At 44.7% G+C, this 16,119-nt stretch overlaps 1 protein-coding gene across 8 annotated transcripts in view; it reads left to right on the forward strand.

Annotated features, from left to right (window-relative positions):
- LOC106580794 (rap1 GTPase-activating protein 2) overlaps window positions 1–16,119 on the forward strand; it is a 109,244-nt gene that overhangs the window by 87,455 nt on the left and 5,670 nt on the right. For 7 of the 8 annotated variants that reach the window (XM_045703602.2, XM_045703601.2, XM_045703600.2 and 4 more), the window contains 14 exons: window positions 3,789–3,821; window positions 4,188–4,406; window positions 4,890–4,993; window positions 5,892–5,970; window positions 6,396–6,449; window positions 8,468–8,551; window positions 8,728–8,828; window positions 10,119–10,248; window positions 10,453–10,608; window positions 11,010–11,081; window positions 13,112–13,198; window positions 13,402–13,542; window positions 15,487–15,633; window positions 15,964–16,076. In XM_045703602.2, the coding sequence (XP_045559558.1) occupies window positions 3,789–3,821; window positions 4,188–4,406; window positions 4,890–4,993; window positions 5,892–5,970; window positions 6,396–6,449; window positions 8,468–8,551; window positions 8,728–8,828; window positions 10,119–10,248; window positions 10,453–10,608; window positions 11,010–11,081; window positions 13,112–13,198; window positions 13,402–13,542; window positions 15,487–15,633; window positions 15,964–16,076 (1,520 nt within the window). Of the gene's footprint in view, window positions 1–3,788; window positions 3,822–4,187; window positions 4,407–4,889; window positions 4,994–5,891; window positions 5,971–6,395; window positions 6,450–8,467; window positions 8,552–8,727; window positions 8,829–10,118; window positions 10,249–10,452; window positions 10,609–11,009; window positions 11,082–13,111; window positions 13,199–13,401; window positions 13,543–13,968; window positions 14,163–15,486; window positions 15,634–15,963; window positions 16,077–16,119 lie in introns of those variants that run through there. The other variant, XM_045703603.2, reaches the window with a different exon arrangement.

The following is a 16,119-nucleotide window of genomic DNA, read 5'->3' on the forward strand; positions in this document are numbered from 1 at the left end:
CTGTCTCTCTGAGCTAGCCTGGTCCCTGATCTGTTATTGCTGTATTGCCAACTCCTATGGTCATTGTCAATACAGCACAAACAGATCTGGGACCAGGCGGAGGCAAGCATCACTGGAGGATGAGGACCATTCAAACACATGCAGAGAGTGCTTAGATCTGGGCTGCCCAACCCTCTTCCTGGAGATCTACTGCTCTGTGGCTTTTCAGTCCAACCCTAATTTAACACACCTGATTCTACTTATTAGCAGCTCAACAAGACCTAAACTAGCTGAATCAGATATGCTAAATTAGGGTTGGACTGAAAACCTACAGGACAGTAGATCTCCAGGAAGAGGGTTGGGCAGCCCTGGCTTAGATAGATAGACCAGTCTGTGCGTTGACCACTGCTTAGACAGACCAGTCTGTGCATTGACCACTGCTTAGATAGACCAGTCTGTGCGTTGACCACTGCTTAGATAGACCAGTCTGTGCGTTGACCACTGAAATCAATAATGGAAGGTAGAGATAAGGATGCGGTTTAAGTCTGGTAAATGACTTGAAATTCTGTGTGTGTGGTAGGTCTTAATGGCCTTCCCACAAACAGAGTACAATATATAGAGTAGTGCGTTTGTCTACCCATGAAATCAATAATGAAACGTAGGGATAAGGATGATTGAGATATGATTAGTCTGGTAAAAGACTTGTGAGAATCTGTGTGTGTGGCAAGGATTCAGGCTTCAGAGCCTTCCCTGATGCACAGAAGTCTTTCTCCACAGGTCTTTCCATTAGATTGGTAATTGTGCAATTCAGGATGTGTCAACTAGTCATGTCGGCTTGGCTCTGCATATATTACGCAAACACTTATTACCAAGCAAATATTTTCCCTGGGTTCCACCAATCAAATGTTTTCCCAGAGAATGTACAGTGGGGAGAACAAGTATTTGATACACTGCCGATTTTGCAGGTTTTCCTACTTACAAAGCATGTAGAGGTCTGTAATTTTTATCATAGGTACACTTTAACTGTGAGAGACGGAATCTAAAACAAAAATCCAGAAAATCCCATTGTATGATTTTTAAGTAATTAATTTGCATTTTATTGCACGACATAAGTATTTGATACATCAGAAAAGCAGAATTTAATATTTGGTACAGAAACCTTTGTTTGCAATTATAGAGATCATACGTTTCCTGTAGTTCTTGACCAGGTTTGCAGGGATTTTGGCCCACTCCTCCATACAGACCTTCTCCAGATCCTTCAGGTTTCGGGGCTGTCGCTGGGCAATACAGACTTTCAGCTCCCTCCAAAGATTTCCTATTGGGTTCAGGTCTGGAGACTGGCTAGGCCACTCCAGGACCTTGAGATGCTTCTTACGGAGCCACTCCTTTGTTGCCCTGACTGTGCGTTTCGGGTCGTTGTCATGCTGGAAGACCCAGCCACGACCCATCTTCAATGCTCTTACTGAGGGAAGGAGGTTGTTGGCCAAGATCTCGCGATACATGGCCCCATCCATCCTCCCCTCAATACGGTGCAGTCGTCCTGTCCCCTTTGCAGAAAAGCATCCCCAAAGAATTATGTTTCCACCTCCATGCTTCATGGTTGAGATGGTGTTCTTGGGGTTGTACTCATCCTTCTTCCTCCAAACACGGCAAGTGGAGTTTAGACCAAAAAGCTCTATTTTTGTCTCATCAGACCACATGACCTTCTCCCATTCCTCCTCTGGATCATCCAGATGGTCATTAGCAAACTTCAGACGGGCCTGGACATGCGCTGGCTTGAGCAGGGGGACCTTGCGTGCGCTGCAGGATTTTAATCCATGACGGCATAGTGTGTTGCTAATGGTTTTCTTTGAGACTGTGGTCCCAACTCTCTTCAGGTCATTGACCAGGTCCTGCCGTGTAGTTCTGGGCTGATCCCTCACCTTCCTCATGTTGATGCCCCACGAGGTGAGATCTTGCATGGAGCCCCAGACCGAGGGTGATTGACCGTCACCTTGAACTTCTTCCATTTTCTAATAATTGCACCAACAGTTGTTTCCTTCTCACCAAGCTGCTTGCCTATTGTCCTGTAGCCCATCCCAGCCTTGTGCAGGTCTACAATTTTATCCCTGATGTCCTTACACATCTCTCTGGTCTTGGCCATTGTGGAGAGGTTGGAGTCTGTTTGATTGAGTGTGTGGACAGGTGTCTTTTATACAGGTAACGAGTTCAAACAGGTGCAGTTAATACAGGTAATGAGTGGAGAACAGGAGGGCTTCTTAAAGAAAAACTAACAGGTCTGTGAGAGCCGGAATTCTTACTGGTTGGTAGGTGATCAAATACTTATGTCATGCAATAAAATGCAAATTAATTACTTAAAAATCATACAATGTGATTTTCTGGATTTTTGTTTTAGATTTTGTCTCTCACAGTAGAAGTGTACCAATGATACAAATTACAGACCTCTACATGCTTTGTAAGTAAGAAAACCTGCAAAATCGGCAGTGTATCAAACACTTGTTCTCCCCACTGTACGTACAGTAACTGATTTGGGAGTTGTGTAAGTCCAGAAATTGTCTTTTTTACCCTTTTTACCCTCCGTCCACATGCGTGACCCTAACCAGGTCCCTAAATCGGAGGAGACGAAGCCCCACTCGCAGAGAAGCAAGGTCTGAGAAACACACACACACACGTCAGTGTCCGTGGACCTCACCGCTGGGCATGCTTCTCTGTCATGATGCATTGACCTCTGTCCATTCCTTTATTCATGTATTCCTTTATTTAATTTTTTTCCCATCCATTCGACATTTGATTGCGATGGTGGTCATCCTCCGCGCTAACCCTGTCAGCCACTGGAGTAGTTTCACCCCTCTCTAAATGACTTGTAGCACTCTCTTAAGGTCCCCTCAACCAGGGAAAACGTAGGCTAACTTAAAATAACAAAGAGCTGTGCATAATGAATGCGATTCCCCTCAATCTCCTGGGACTATATACAGTGTAAAAACAAAGGCAGGGAGATCGATTGGAGTCGATGGTGAACATCCAGGGATGGACTGGCCATAGGACAATTCTGGCAAATGCCAGATGGGCTGGTCCATCTTTAGTCCATCTGTTTTAAAAAAAAATGTTTGTGCAAAATTATAATAACAATGGGTGCGTCAAGTAAAAGAAAATGGGCTGGCGTGGTGGGCCTCGAGGGGAAAAATGGGGCAGTGTGATAGAAATACGCAGGCCTATTTCTAGTCCCAGTCCGTCCCTGTGAACATCATAGCATGTTTAGAGGTCATACACCAGCTGACTGCTAACCAGCCCCAGTGACTTAATGATGAACCCAGGGGCTCACAGAGTCAATCCTGAGACTATCTCATATCCCTGAGATTGTCGGAAGGTGGAGACTCCTCCATCAATGTTTGTCTGTTTGATTAATTTGTTTTTTTGTTTTGCATCACTCATTGGACCATCAGTTGCTTCTGTGGAATAAGTCAGTGTATATATGTTCACCCTGAGTTTCTGTGTTCAAGCTTGCTATAGTGACGGACTGCCTCAGTTGACCTCATTGTAATGTAGTTCAAGGCCCTGTTTGAGTTCTTTACAAACACAACCTGCCTTTTCCCCTTCCTTGAAGCAATCACTGATCTTACACAAATTGATAGGTGTGAGCAATAGTTCTATTACATAGCATTCACCTACCCAGCCTTGTCAGATCAGGGATTTCTTTATGGAAGGGAGGAAGGAAATAGGCGTTCTCTGAAGTATTTGAACAGGGCTCTAGTTATTCCAGCCTGTAAGGTTAATGATCTGTGTGTGTCTCTCCTCTCTCTGTCTGACAGGATGACTACATCCCATACCCGCGGATAGAGGACGTGAGTCAGCGCTCTGATACGATCATATCAGCTGGATCAAAACACTATGCACAAACAAGCATGACTTTGGTCGTCACTTGAACGGTGTTTCCTCCGACACATTGGTGCAGCTGGCTTCCGGGTTAAGCGGGCGGGTGTTAAGGAGCGCGGTTTGGCGGGTCATGTTTCAGAGGACGCATGACTCGACCTTCGCATCTCCCGAGCCCTTTGGGGAGATGCAGCTATGAGACAAGATCATAATTGGATATGACGAAATTGGGGAGAAAAAGGGGGGTAAAATAACAAATATTTATTTCTATGGCCCTATTCTTGTGGATGGTGATATTTTGGTACATAAACCCCTTGTCCCTTGGCTGTGTGGCTTAGATTCTGGAGAAGGGTAGCCCATACCCGCAGGTGATCCTGCCCCAGTTTGGGGGTTACTGGATTGAGGATGCCGAGGCGCCTGTAGGGACCCCCACCTCTTCGGAGAGCAGCTTCTGTGAGGAGGATGACGGAGGGGGCATGAGCCCTGCAGGAGGGTTCGGCTTCAGGCTGGAGTGTAACAGCTCGGCCAGGGCCTACCGCAAACACTTCCTGGGCAGGGTGAGTCAAGGCCTATTTGACTTGTAGTAATAATGTGGGTGTGTGAGTGGGGGAGGAAGTGGGGTCTGCGCCTGCATGTGTGTGTTGTGTGTGTGTTATGTTGATGTGTGTACATGTGTGTGTGTTCTCTGTAAGGGTGTGTTTCCCTCTTTAAGTCTTTCTCCATTCAGTGTTTTTCCTATTTCAGGCTTAATTCTGCTCTGGGGTTATGACTAAGCATGTTTCAAATACATATTCATATTCAATAGTTCAGGACTCACACAAATTAAGAATCAGTCGTTTGGAAAATGAACGTGTAATTGACTTAAATTATGCGGAGATCTGTGAAATATTGAGTGTAAAACCTTATTTGAAGGTGTGTAACTTCTTTAAACTGTCTCATCATTCTGTGTAGTGATTCGCTGTCTGTCTGACTCTCTTGCCCTCCCTCCTTCCCTCCCTCCCTATCTCTCTATCACTCTGCCTCTCTCTCTCTCTCTTCAGGAGCATATGAACTACTACTGCACAGGCAGCAGTCTGGGGAACCTCATTATGTCACTGAAGCACGAGGAGGCAGAGGGCCAGGAGTTCCTCCGCATCATGCTCAGGTAACTACAGTGGGGCCAGGAGTTCATCCATCATGTTCAGGTAACTACAGTAGTGCCAGGAGTTCATCCATCATGTTCAGGTAACTACAGTGGGCCAGGAGTTCATCCATCATGTTCAGGTAACTACAGTAGGGCCAGGAGTTCCTCCATCATGCTCAGGTAACTACAGTGGGGCCAGGAGTTCATCCATCATGTTCAGGTAACTACAGTAGTGCCAGGAGTTCATCCATCATGCTCAGGTAACTACAGTAGGGCCAGGAGTTCATCCATCATGTTCAGGTAACTACAGTAGGGCCAGGAGTTCCTCCATCATGTTCAGTTAACTACAGTAGTGCCAGGGGTTCATCCATCATGTTCAGGTAACTACAGCAGGGCCAGGAGTTCCTCCATTATGTTCAGGTAACTACAGTAGGGCCAGGAGTTCCTCCATCATGCTCAGGTAACTACAGTAGGGCCAGGAGTTCATCCATCATGTTCAGGTAACTACAGTAGGGCCAGGAGTTCATCCTTCATGTTCAGGTAACTACAGTAGGCCCAGGAGTTCATCCATCATGTTCAGGTAACTACAGTAGGGCCAGGAGTTCATCCTTCATGTTCAGGTAACTACAGTATGGCCAGGAGTTCATCCATCATGTTCAGGTAACTACAGTAGGGCCAGGAGTTCCTCCATCATAGCTTTACTCATATAATAACATACAGTAGGGCCATGGTCTGGACCCATAGTTATTGTCACACTAACCCTACAGTATCTTGTGAACATGGATTTACAAATAAACGTTATTTTACACTAGCCAGAACTTTCACTGTAGAAATAGGAATTATGTATTTGCGATGTGCACAAAGCCTACCTTCTTTATAATGTGTTTATTGATACTGGTTTTGTCTAATCATCACCCAGGTCGAGGACAAAGACACACCATGACAGGATCTCTCTGGCAGGCCTCAACCAGCTTCCCAGTGTACCCCAGATAGCCAAGGTAAGGAGGGCTGACCTAAGCACCACCAATGCAACATGCACTCAATGTAAAGTGGCGATCTGGGTTTCAAGCATCAACAATGCGGCCAGCCCGCCACAGTGTGGGTAAACAGCTAAGGGATGGGGCTGAAGAAATGTAATGGGATCAAAATCATAGTTTTAACCATGTGTTGAAACTATGCAGTGTTTGTTTACAATTACATTGTTTCCAAACAATTAAGTAAAACAAGCTTTTTTGGTTCTGATGCGTTAAGACAGTTGAAGTAAGCTCATGATTAATTTATACATTATATATATATTAGTTTTAATTGAACAGTCCAAAAAGGTATGTACCAATCCCAGATTGCCCCTTTAACCTAAAATCGATTTGTTTCCGTCACTGTGGTTTCAAATGAATCTGTATCTATCTTTTTGTTTGTGTTTCAGCTTCTCTGCGACGATGTGACTGGCCTGAAGTTCAACCCGGTCCTGTACCCCAGAGTGAGTCTGCTCCACAGTTTCCTTTCAGCCAGGCGCTTCCACCTCTACTACAGTAGCCATAGAAGGAGGGTCGTGTTCATTAGGTCATGTTATAGAAATCATTTCCTAGCAGTTCTATTTCTTTGGGGCATGCAGCGTTTTCAAAACGTTTTGCAATGGAACACAAGTGGTTCTTATTGGATAAGTCCAAGTAGTCTCTCGCTTTTTCAGTCCCTTTTCTTCCATTTGCTGCTTAATGAACATAATCCAACTTCCACCTGGTTCACTATACAGCCTGACCCCTCTGTTCTCTCTTACTGATGTGGTGTTGGCAGTGCTAAAGACAGATCTGATCCAGGAGCTGTTCATCTCTTCAGAGGTCATTTGGATGATGGAGCTGCTTGTTGTGCCTCTGCTCCGGGTCCTGTAGAACTCATCTGTTATTATGACAGTCTGCTCAGACTGCTCCCCCTCTCCTCCACTCCCATCCCCCACCGGTCTCAGCTGACTGCCTTTCAAAATGGCCACAATCAACCCACAGTGGTCCTGGGTCATGTTCATTAGAGCATGCAACGGAAAACTTTTACAGCTGTAAAATGGAAATTAGCATTTCTTATTGGACAAGTCCAAGTAGTCCCGCCCTGTTTTAGTCGTTTTTTTTCTTCTGTTTGGTGCCTATTGAATACAACCCTGACCTCCCCAGACGTGATAGGCATACACTACATGACCAAAAGTATGTGGACACCTGCTCGTCGAACATCTCATTACAAAATCATGGGCATTAATGTGGTGTTGGTCCCCCCCCCCCCCCCCCCCCCCTTTGCTGCTATAACAACATCCACTCTTCTGAGAAGGCTTTCCACTAGATGTTGGAACATTGCTGCGGGGACTTGGTTCCATTCAGCCACAAGAGTATTAGTGAGGTCGGGCACTGATGTTTGGCGATATGCCTGGCATTCCAATTAATTCCAAAGGTGTTCGATGGGGTTGAGGTCAGGACTATGTGCAGGCCAGTCAAGTTCTTCCACACTGATCTCGACAAATAATTTCTGTACGGACCTCGCTTTGTGCACGCGGGCATTGTCATGCTGAACAGGAAAGGGCCTTTGCCGAACTGTTGCCACAAAGTTGGAAGCACAGAATCGTCTAGAATGTCATTGTATGCTGCAACCTTAATATTTCCCTTCATTGGAATTGAGGAGCCTGAACCATGAAAAACTTGCCCCAGACCATTATTCCTCCTCCACCAAACTTTACAGTTGGCACTATGCACTAGGCAGGTAGCTTTCATCTGGCATCCGGCCAAACTCAGAGTTGTCCATCGGACTGCCAGATGGTGAAGTGTGATTCATCACTCAAGAGAACATGTTTCCACTGCTCCAGAGTCCAAGGGTGTCGAGCTTTACACCACGCCAGTTGACGCTTGGCTTTGCTCACGGTGGTCTTAGGCTTGTGTGAGGCTGTTTGGCCATGGAAACCCATTTCATGAAGCTCCCTGTCGAACAGTTATTTTGCTGATGTTGCTTCCAGAGGCAGCTTGGAAGTCGGTAGTGAGTGTTGCAACCGAGGACCGATCATTTTTACGCTCTACAGCTTCAGCACTCAGCAGTCCCATTCTATGAGCTTGTGTGGCCTACCACTTCACGATGAGCCGTTGTTGCTCCTAGACTTTTCCACTTCACAATAACAGCACTTAAAGTTGACTGGGGCAGCTCTAGCAGGGAAGAAATTTGACGAACTGACTTGTGGCGTCCTATGAAGGTGGCGTCCTATGACGGTGAAAGTTACTGAGCTCTTCAGTAAGGCCATTGTACTGCCAATGTTTGTCGATGGAGATTGTATGGCTGTGTGCTTGATTTTATACACCTGTCAGCAACGGGTGTGGCTGAAATAGCCAAATCCACTAATTTGAAGGGGTGTCCACATACTTTTGTATATGTAGTGTAAATGTCTGCCCGAGTCATGGAGGGACTTTATCACATAACTGGATATTCTATGTACGTGCACATCCTTATCATTTTTGTTGTTTTTGGTTTCAGGGCTCTCAGTTGATAGTAGGTTATGACGAACATGAAGTGAACAATACCTTTAAGTTTGGTGTCATCTACCAGAAGTTTGGTCAGGTGAGTGTGAAATGCAGGTTTTTATTGCCAAATGGTGTTTCAGTTTATTCCTTATCAATCCCATGCTATTTATTTTCGCCCTGTAACCTGCATTGTGCATAGAACCCCATACGTAAACAACTCTCCCATTTAATCTTCTCTCCTCATCCCACTCTCCTCTCATCGTTCCATCCTAGACGTCAGAGGAAGAGTTGTTTGGGAACAACGAGGAGACGCCAGCCTTCCGAGAGTTCCTCAGTGTTCTGGGAGACAACATAGAGTTGAATGACTTTAAGGGGTGAGAGACATACAGTACCAGTAAAAAATGTGAACACACCAACTCATTCCAGGGTTTTTATTTTTTACTATTTTCTGCATTGTGAAATAGAAGTGAAGACAGCAAAACTAAAGAAGAAACACGAGCAATGGACATTAGACCGGTGGAAATCTTTCCTTTGGTCTGACAAGTCCAAATTTGAGATTTTTGGTTTTAACCGCCGTGTCTTTCTGAGACACAGAGTAGGTGAACGGATGATCTCCAAATGTGTGGTTCCCACCGTGATGCAAGGAGGAGGAGGTGTGATGGTGTGGGGGTTCTTTGCTGGTGAGTGTGTCAGTGATTTATTTAGAATTCAAGGCACACTTAACCAGCATGGCTACCACAGCATTCCGCAGCAATATGCCATCCCATCTGGTTTGGGATGACGTTTTTCAACAGGACAATGACCCAACACACCTCCAGGCTGTGTAAGGGCCAGTTGACCTAGAAAGAGAGTGATGGAGTGCTGCATCAGATGGCCTGGCCTCCACAATCACCCAACCTCAACCCAAATAAGATGGTTTGGGATGAGTTGGACCGCAGAGTGAAGGAAGAGCAGCCAACAAGTGCTCAGCATTATGTGGGAACTCCTTCAAGACTGTTGGAAAAGCTTTCCAGGTGAAGCTGGTTGAGAAAATGCCAAGAGTGTGCAAAGCTGTCATCAAGGCAAAGGGTGGCTACATTGAAGAATCTCAAATATAAAATATATTTTGATTTGTTTAACACTTTTTTGGTTACTACATGATTCCATATGTGTTATTTCATAGTTTTGATGTCTTCACTATCATTCTACAATGTAGAAAATTGTAAAAATAAAGAAAAACCAATGAATGAGTAGGTGTGTCCAAACTTTTAACTGGTACTGTAGATACAACTCTATTTCTGCTCTACTATTTCTGCTCTACTTCTGAGAAGGAGGTAGAGAGAGAGAGGCGGAGAGAGGGAAAGAGAGAGAGAGACACAGAGACAACTCTACTACTACTCCAATACTGAGAGGGACAGAGAGAGAGAGAGTTTTATTTTTATTTAACCTTTATTTATCTAAGTCATGTAGGTACTACACAGAGAGAGAGAGCGAGAGAGAGAGTTCATGCAGAGAGAGAGGGAGAATGGAGGGAGGGAAGGATATATACTGCTACCCTGCTACCATTCATCATGAGTAGGGCCAGGAGTTTTCCCTGTCACGTGATCAGGAAATGCTCCTGGCCCTACCCAATAATTGAACGTCATGGAAATGCTAATCGTATTGTGTTGTCACTGTGCTCCTAGGTTCCGTGGTGGTCTGGACGTATCTCACGGTCAGACAGGCTCTGAGTCCGTCTACACCGTCTTCAGACAGAGAGAGATGATGTTCCACGTCTCCACTAAACTACCCTTCACTGAGGGAGACGTACAACAGGTCCTGAACACGCTACACCACACACAGCATAATAACAGTGGTTACAGTAGGTGTTTTGTGTGTGCGTGTCACTCATAAACACCCTCTGTTTCCTCTTCCCTCTCACCTCACACCTTTCTCTAATACTTGTGACTAATTATACTGTAGAACATACAGTCAAACAGTCCTAAGTTGTTTACAGAACACTGTGCTCTTGTCCCTCAGCTCCAGAGGAAGAGGCACATAGGAAATGACATCGTGGCGGCGGTCTTCCAGGAAGACGCCACCCCCTTTGTGCCTGACATGATCGCCTCCAACTTCCTCCATGCGTATGTACTGGTGCAGGTGGAGAACCCTGGTACTGAACACACTACATACAAGGTCAGTACTATATCCTACTATGAGCCTTACAGGCTCACTATGTGATATTTGCAAAATTTTATTTTTTATTTATTACGGAGTGGGCCTTTAAGGCATGGATATTATGTAACCGGTGTGAAATGGCTAGCTAGTTAGCGGTGTGAGCTAGTAGCGTTTCAATCGGTGACGTCACTCGCGTTGAGACCTTGAAGTAGTTGTTCGCCTTGCTCTGCAAGCGCCTCGGCTTTTGTGGAGCGATAGGTGACGATGCGTTGAGGGTGACTGTTGTCGATGTGTTCAGAGGGTCTCTGGTTCAAGCCCAGGTTGGGACAGGGAGAGGGACGGAAGCTACACTGTTGCAGTTACCACAGCCAGACTCTCTATACAGTAAATGTGTGACATGAATTGCTTTGTGCCGGCAGGTGTCTGTTACAGCGAGGGAGGATGTACCTCCGTTTGGCCCACCTCTCCCCAATCCAGCAGTCTTCAAGAAGGTAAGCAAGAGGGCAAATGACAGAAAAAGATACAGCGAGATATTGAAGGAGAGGGATAGAGAGAGAGATTGAAGGAGAGGGATAAAGATACAGAGTGAGAGAGAGATTGAAGGAGAGGGATAAAGATACAGAGTGAGAGAGAGAGAGATTGAAGGAGAGGGATAAAGATACAGAGAGAGAGAGAGATTGAAGGAGAGGGATAAAGATACAGAGAGAGAGATTGAAGGAGAGGGATAAAGATACAGAGAGAGAGGGAGAGATTGAAGGAGAAGGATAAAGATACAGAGTGAGAGAGAGAGAGAGAGAGAGAGAGAGAGAGAGAGAGAGATTGAAGGAAAGGGATAAAGATACAGAGTGAGAGAGAGAGGTTGAAGGAGAGGGATAAAGATACAGAGTGAGAGAGAGAGAGATTGAAGGAGAGGGATAAAGATACAGAGAGAGAGAGAGCGAGATTGAAGGAAAGTGGTAAAGATACAGAGAGAGAGAGTGAGATTGAAGGAGAGGGATAAAGATACAGAGAAAGAGAGAGAGAGATTGAAGGAAAGGGATAAAGATACAGAGAGAGAGAGAGAGAGAGAGATGGAGTTAAAGTTTCCTATTGTTATTTACAGTGAAAATTTGATGAGAAACCTGCCATCATATACAGTTTATTCTGAAAGTATTCATACTCTTTGACTTATTTCACATATTGTTGTGTAATAGCCTGAATTCAAAATGGGTAAATTTATATTTTTTTCACACCCATCTATCTACACACAATACCCCATTACAAAGTGAAAATATGCTTTTTAGACATTTTTTCAAATGTATTGAAAATGAAGTACAGAAATATCTAATTTACATAGCTATTCACACCCACGAGTCAATACATGTTAGAATCACATTTGGCAGCAATTACAGCTGTGAGTATTTCTGTGAAAGTCTATAAGAGCTTTGCACATCTGGATTGTACAATATTTGCAAATTATTATTTTTAACATTCTTCAAGCTCTGTTAAGTTGGTTGTTGATCATTGCTAGACAGCCATTTTCAAGTCTTGCCGTAGATTTTAAGTCGAAACTGTAACTTAGCCACTCAGGAACATTCAATGTCATCTTGGTAAGCAACTCCAGTGTATATTTAGCCTTGTGTTTTAGGTTATTGTCCTGCTGAAAGGTGAATTGGTTTCCCAGTGTCTGTTGGAAAGCAGACTGAACCAGGTTTTCCTCTAGGATTTTGCCTGTGCTTCGCTCTATTCCATTCCTTTTTATCCTAAAAAAGCATACCCATAACATGATGCAGCCACCACCACCATGCTTGAAAATATGAAGAGTGGTACACAATGATGTGTTGTGTTGGATACGTCCCAAACATAAAAGTTTGTATTGAAGACAAAAAGTGAATTGCTTTGCCTCATTTTTTTGCAGTATTACTTTAGTGCCTTGTTGCATACAAGATGCAAGTTTTGGAAAAAATATTTATACCCATCTACCAATAGGTGCCCTTCTGTGCCAGGAATTGGAAAACCTCCCTGGTCTTTGTGGTTGAATCTGTGTTTGAAATTGACTGCTCGACTGAGGGACCTTACAGATAATTGTATGTGTGGGGTACAGAGATGAGGTAATCGTTCAACAATCATGTTTAACACTATTATTGCACACAGAGTGAGTCCATGCAACTTATTATGTGACTTGTTAAGCACATTTTTACTCCTGAACTTATTTAGGCTTGCCATAACAAAGACTATGAATATTTATCGACTCAAGACATTTGAGCTTTTCATTTAGAAATACTTTTTATCTAAAAACATAAATCCACTTTGACATGATGGGGTGTTTTGTGTATAGACCAGTGATACAAAATCTCAATTTAATCCATTTTAAATTCAGACTGTAACACAACAAAATGTGGAACATTTTGTGAATACATTCTGAAGGCGCTGTATCATTCCTTTTCGTCCCGTCGACTCCAGACGACCAAATGATGATAAGTATGGTGCTGATGAAAGTCACCCCCCCCCCCCCCCCCCCCCCCTTCTCCTCTCTCCCCAGGGTCCTGAGTTCCGCGACTTCCTGCTGACAAAGCTGATCAATGCAGAGAACGCCTGCTACAAGTCTGACAAGTTTGCCAAGCTAGAGGTGAGAGGGGCAGATGACTCAAGACACCCTGGATGTGTTGTTCAATCTCTTTCATCTATCTCAATCACCTCTAAAACTGCTTCTTAAATGATACGTGGTGGTGTTGTTTCGTGTGTGTGTTTGCTTGCATCTGTGCGTCTGTGTGTGTCTGTGTGTCTCTATGCGTGTGTGTGTACATGTGTCTGTTGGTGTCTGTGTTCCAGGGGCGGACGCGAGCTGCTTTGCTGGATAACCTTCACGATGAGCTCCACAGACAGACCCAGACTACTCTGGGGCTTGGCCAGGCTGGGGAGGAGGACAAGCTGGAGAACGGGGGCCATGGGGGACTGCTGGAGTCTTTCAAGGTGACTCTTTAACACAGTTCTTTACCTCGTCATCTGACACCATGTCTGAACCTGTCTGAACCTGTCTGAACCTGTCCCGCACCCTCTCTTTCACCTATCTAGTTGTCTACTGATGTTGTCTCTCTCGCCCTGTCTTTCTCTCTCTCTCGCTCGCTCTGTCTCTGTCGACCTCTCTCTCGCTGTCTCCCTCTCTCTCTGTGTACCTCTCTCTCTGTCTCTCTCTCCCTCTCTCTCCGTCTCTCTCTCTCACTCACACGCACACACACGGACCCCCTGTATTTCTCTCCCTCTCTCCCTCTCTGTCTCCCGCCACGCTGCTGTTGGTTGAGATTACGGGATGTTAATCATCGTACCACCTTACCCGTCGCTCTCCCTCCCTCCCCTATCCCCACTGTCTGACCATATGGTGTCTCACTGTGTTCACAGGCAGTGTGGAGGTGTGTGTTGCATGCCACTCATTCAACCACTGGGGATGCTGTGCTCATCTCTACAACAGCAGTCATTGTCTATTACCTGTCGTCGCAGATACTGTATCAAACTGACTGAGAATCAGAACAAAGCATATCACATATTGAAATCATCTCCAAACATTGAAACACTCAATAAAGAATGTTCCGGTGGTTTTGTTTGTTGTGTTTTATGCCCTGGAGACTAACATTGAAACCCAGTGTCCCTATTTCCCTTAGTCTGACCTACTAGTGATGGCACGTTATCATAAGGCTTGTGATGATTTCCTTCACGATTTCAGTGAACTCAAATAGTACCCTAGTACACAAAACATCATTATCAGTCATATTCAGTGTTGGGGAAGCTACTTTGAAAATATATTTTATCAAGCTACCAATTACTTCACACTGGAAGAAGTTAAGGTACACTAAAGCTACCTTTAAGACCGATGTAGTTTGCTTAACGAAAGCTACTTTGAAAAAGTAGTTCACTACACCCAAACTACTTTGTGATACATTATCATAGCTAAATCTGAAATGTCGTAGACTACAAATTGCCAAAAAAAAACGGGATGATTCTGGAGTCAAGATGCGAACACAATGTGTAATTTAGCCTGCCAAACATGTTTCAACTGTGAATTAGGCAGGTCTGATGCCAAAAAAGAAAGGAAATTCTTGTTTATCCATATTTTATGTTATTTTAGAAAAGAAAGTAGCGTGTAGTTCCACTAATAAAACACTACTGAAACACTACCTAGATTCTAATTTAATTCAACTACCATCAAGCTGCTGCTAAATGTAGTTTAATTACTAGTTGAACTACATGTAGTTCATTACTCCCCAACACTGGTAACTTTACAGTCATATCTCTCACTATCCATGCACTGCATTGCACTCCTTATTCCTCTGTGTAGGAGAAGTGCACTCTCTGCTGACAGTATATTGTAATAGCAGGTTTGATCTTTCCCATGAACATAAATCTGATTTTATCAATATCTGATACATTAATTTTACCCAACCACATTATCAATAGAATACTTAAAAATAATCTATAATACTCACCTAATCTTGCATAATTTGGTCATGTGCTCGATGTTTCCGTAGTCTGTCCATGAGAGTTTAATACACACCACATTCAAAGTGCTTTGGAAATTGATGAGTACACAGATAGAGTTTAGTTGCAGGATGCAGTAGGTAGTTGGACCAGTTCGAATCCCAGGCCAGGCGCTGGAAAAAATGGGGTGAATTGATCTGGCAATTGGAGGGCTGCTGGGTTCACATCCTAAAGATGTTCCCCCTTGAGTTGGGCCCTTAAGCAAGGCTCCTTTACCCCAGAACATGTTCTCCATCCAGGGGTACTGTGCTTGTCTCAACTGTGTGCTGAGATAATGACTGTACTCATTTCCCTTCTCTTCCTCTGTCCTCTTTTCTCTCTCACTCCATCACCGCTCCCTCCTCTGTTCCCGTCTCTGTCCCCGTCTCTGTCCCTGTCCCCTAGCGTGCGATGCGCGTCCGGAGTCACTCCATGGAGACCATGGTGGGGTCCCACCGTCACCGGAGTCCAGGGGTGGGAGGGGGGGTCCCGGCCAGCTTGAGTGGAGGGGGGCTGCCGCAGAGCACCGAGTGCACAAAGAGTACCTTCTCGGTGAGTGGGGGGGGGGGGGGGGGGGGAGAGTGCTTGAGGTCATAAAGTCATATTTACAAACAAATAAAACTAGACATACACATACTCGTGGTAAATTGCATGTTTTGCAAACATTTGCTCCAATGAGTCATGATATCAACATGTACTTTTGCAAACAGTCCCATCCATGTAACATAATCATATTATCGGTGTACTGATGTATTTTCAACTGTTTTATATGTGAAGGGTAGTGGTCCATCACAATGTAGCCCAAATCTGCCTTAATTGAGCTCTATCAGCCTCTTAAAGCTGTATATTGCCTGCTTGTTAGTGCTGTGTCTCTCTCTCCAGCCACCAATGCTGTCAGCCAAGTCTCCCCTAAAGAGTCCAGTGAAGCGTCGTTCAGGCCTCTTCCCCCGCCTCCACTCCAGCACAGAGAGCCCCTCGGACAGACACGCACGCAGGTCAGCAGGCTTTCCATAGCCTGGTCCCAGATCTGTTTGGGCT

Source organism: Salmo salar, chromosome 20, assembly GCF_965601325.2.
Source record: "Salmo salar chromosome 20, fSalSal1, whole genome shotgun sequence".
NCBI lineage: Eukaryota > Metazoa > Chordata > Actinopteri > Salmoniformes > Salmonidae > Salmo > Salmo salar.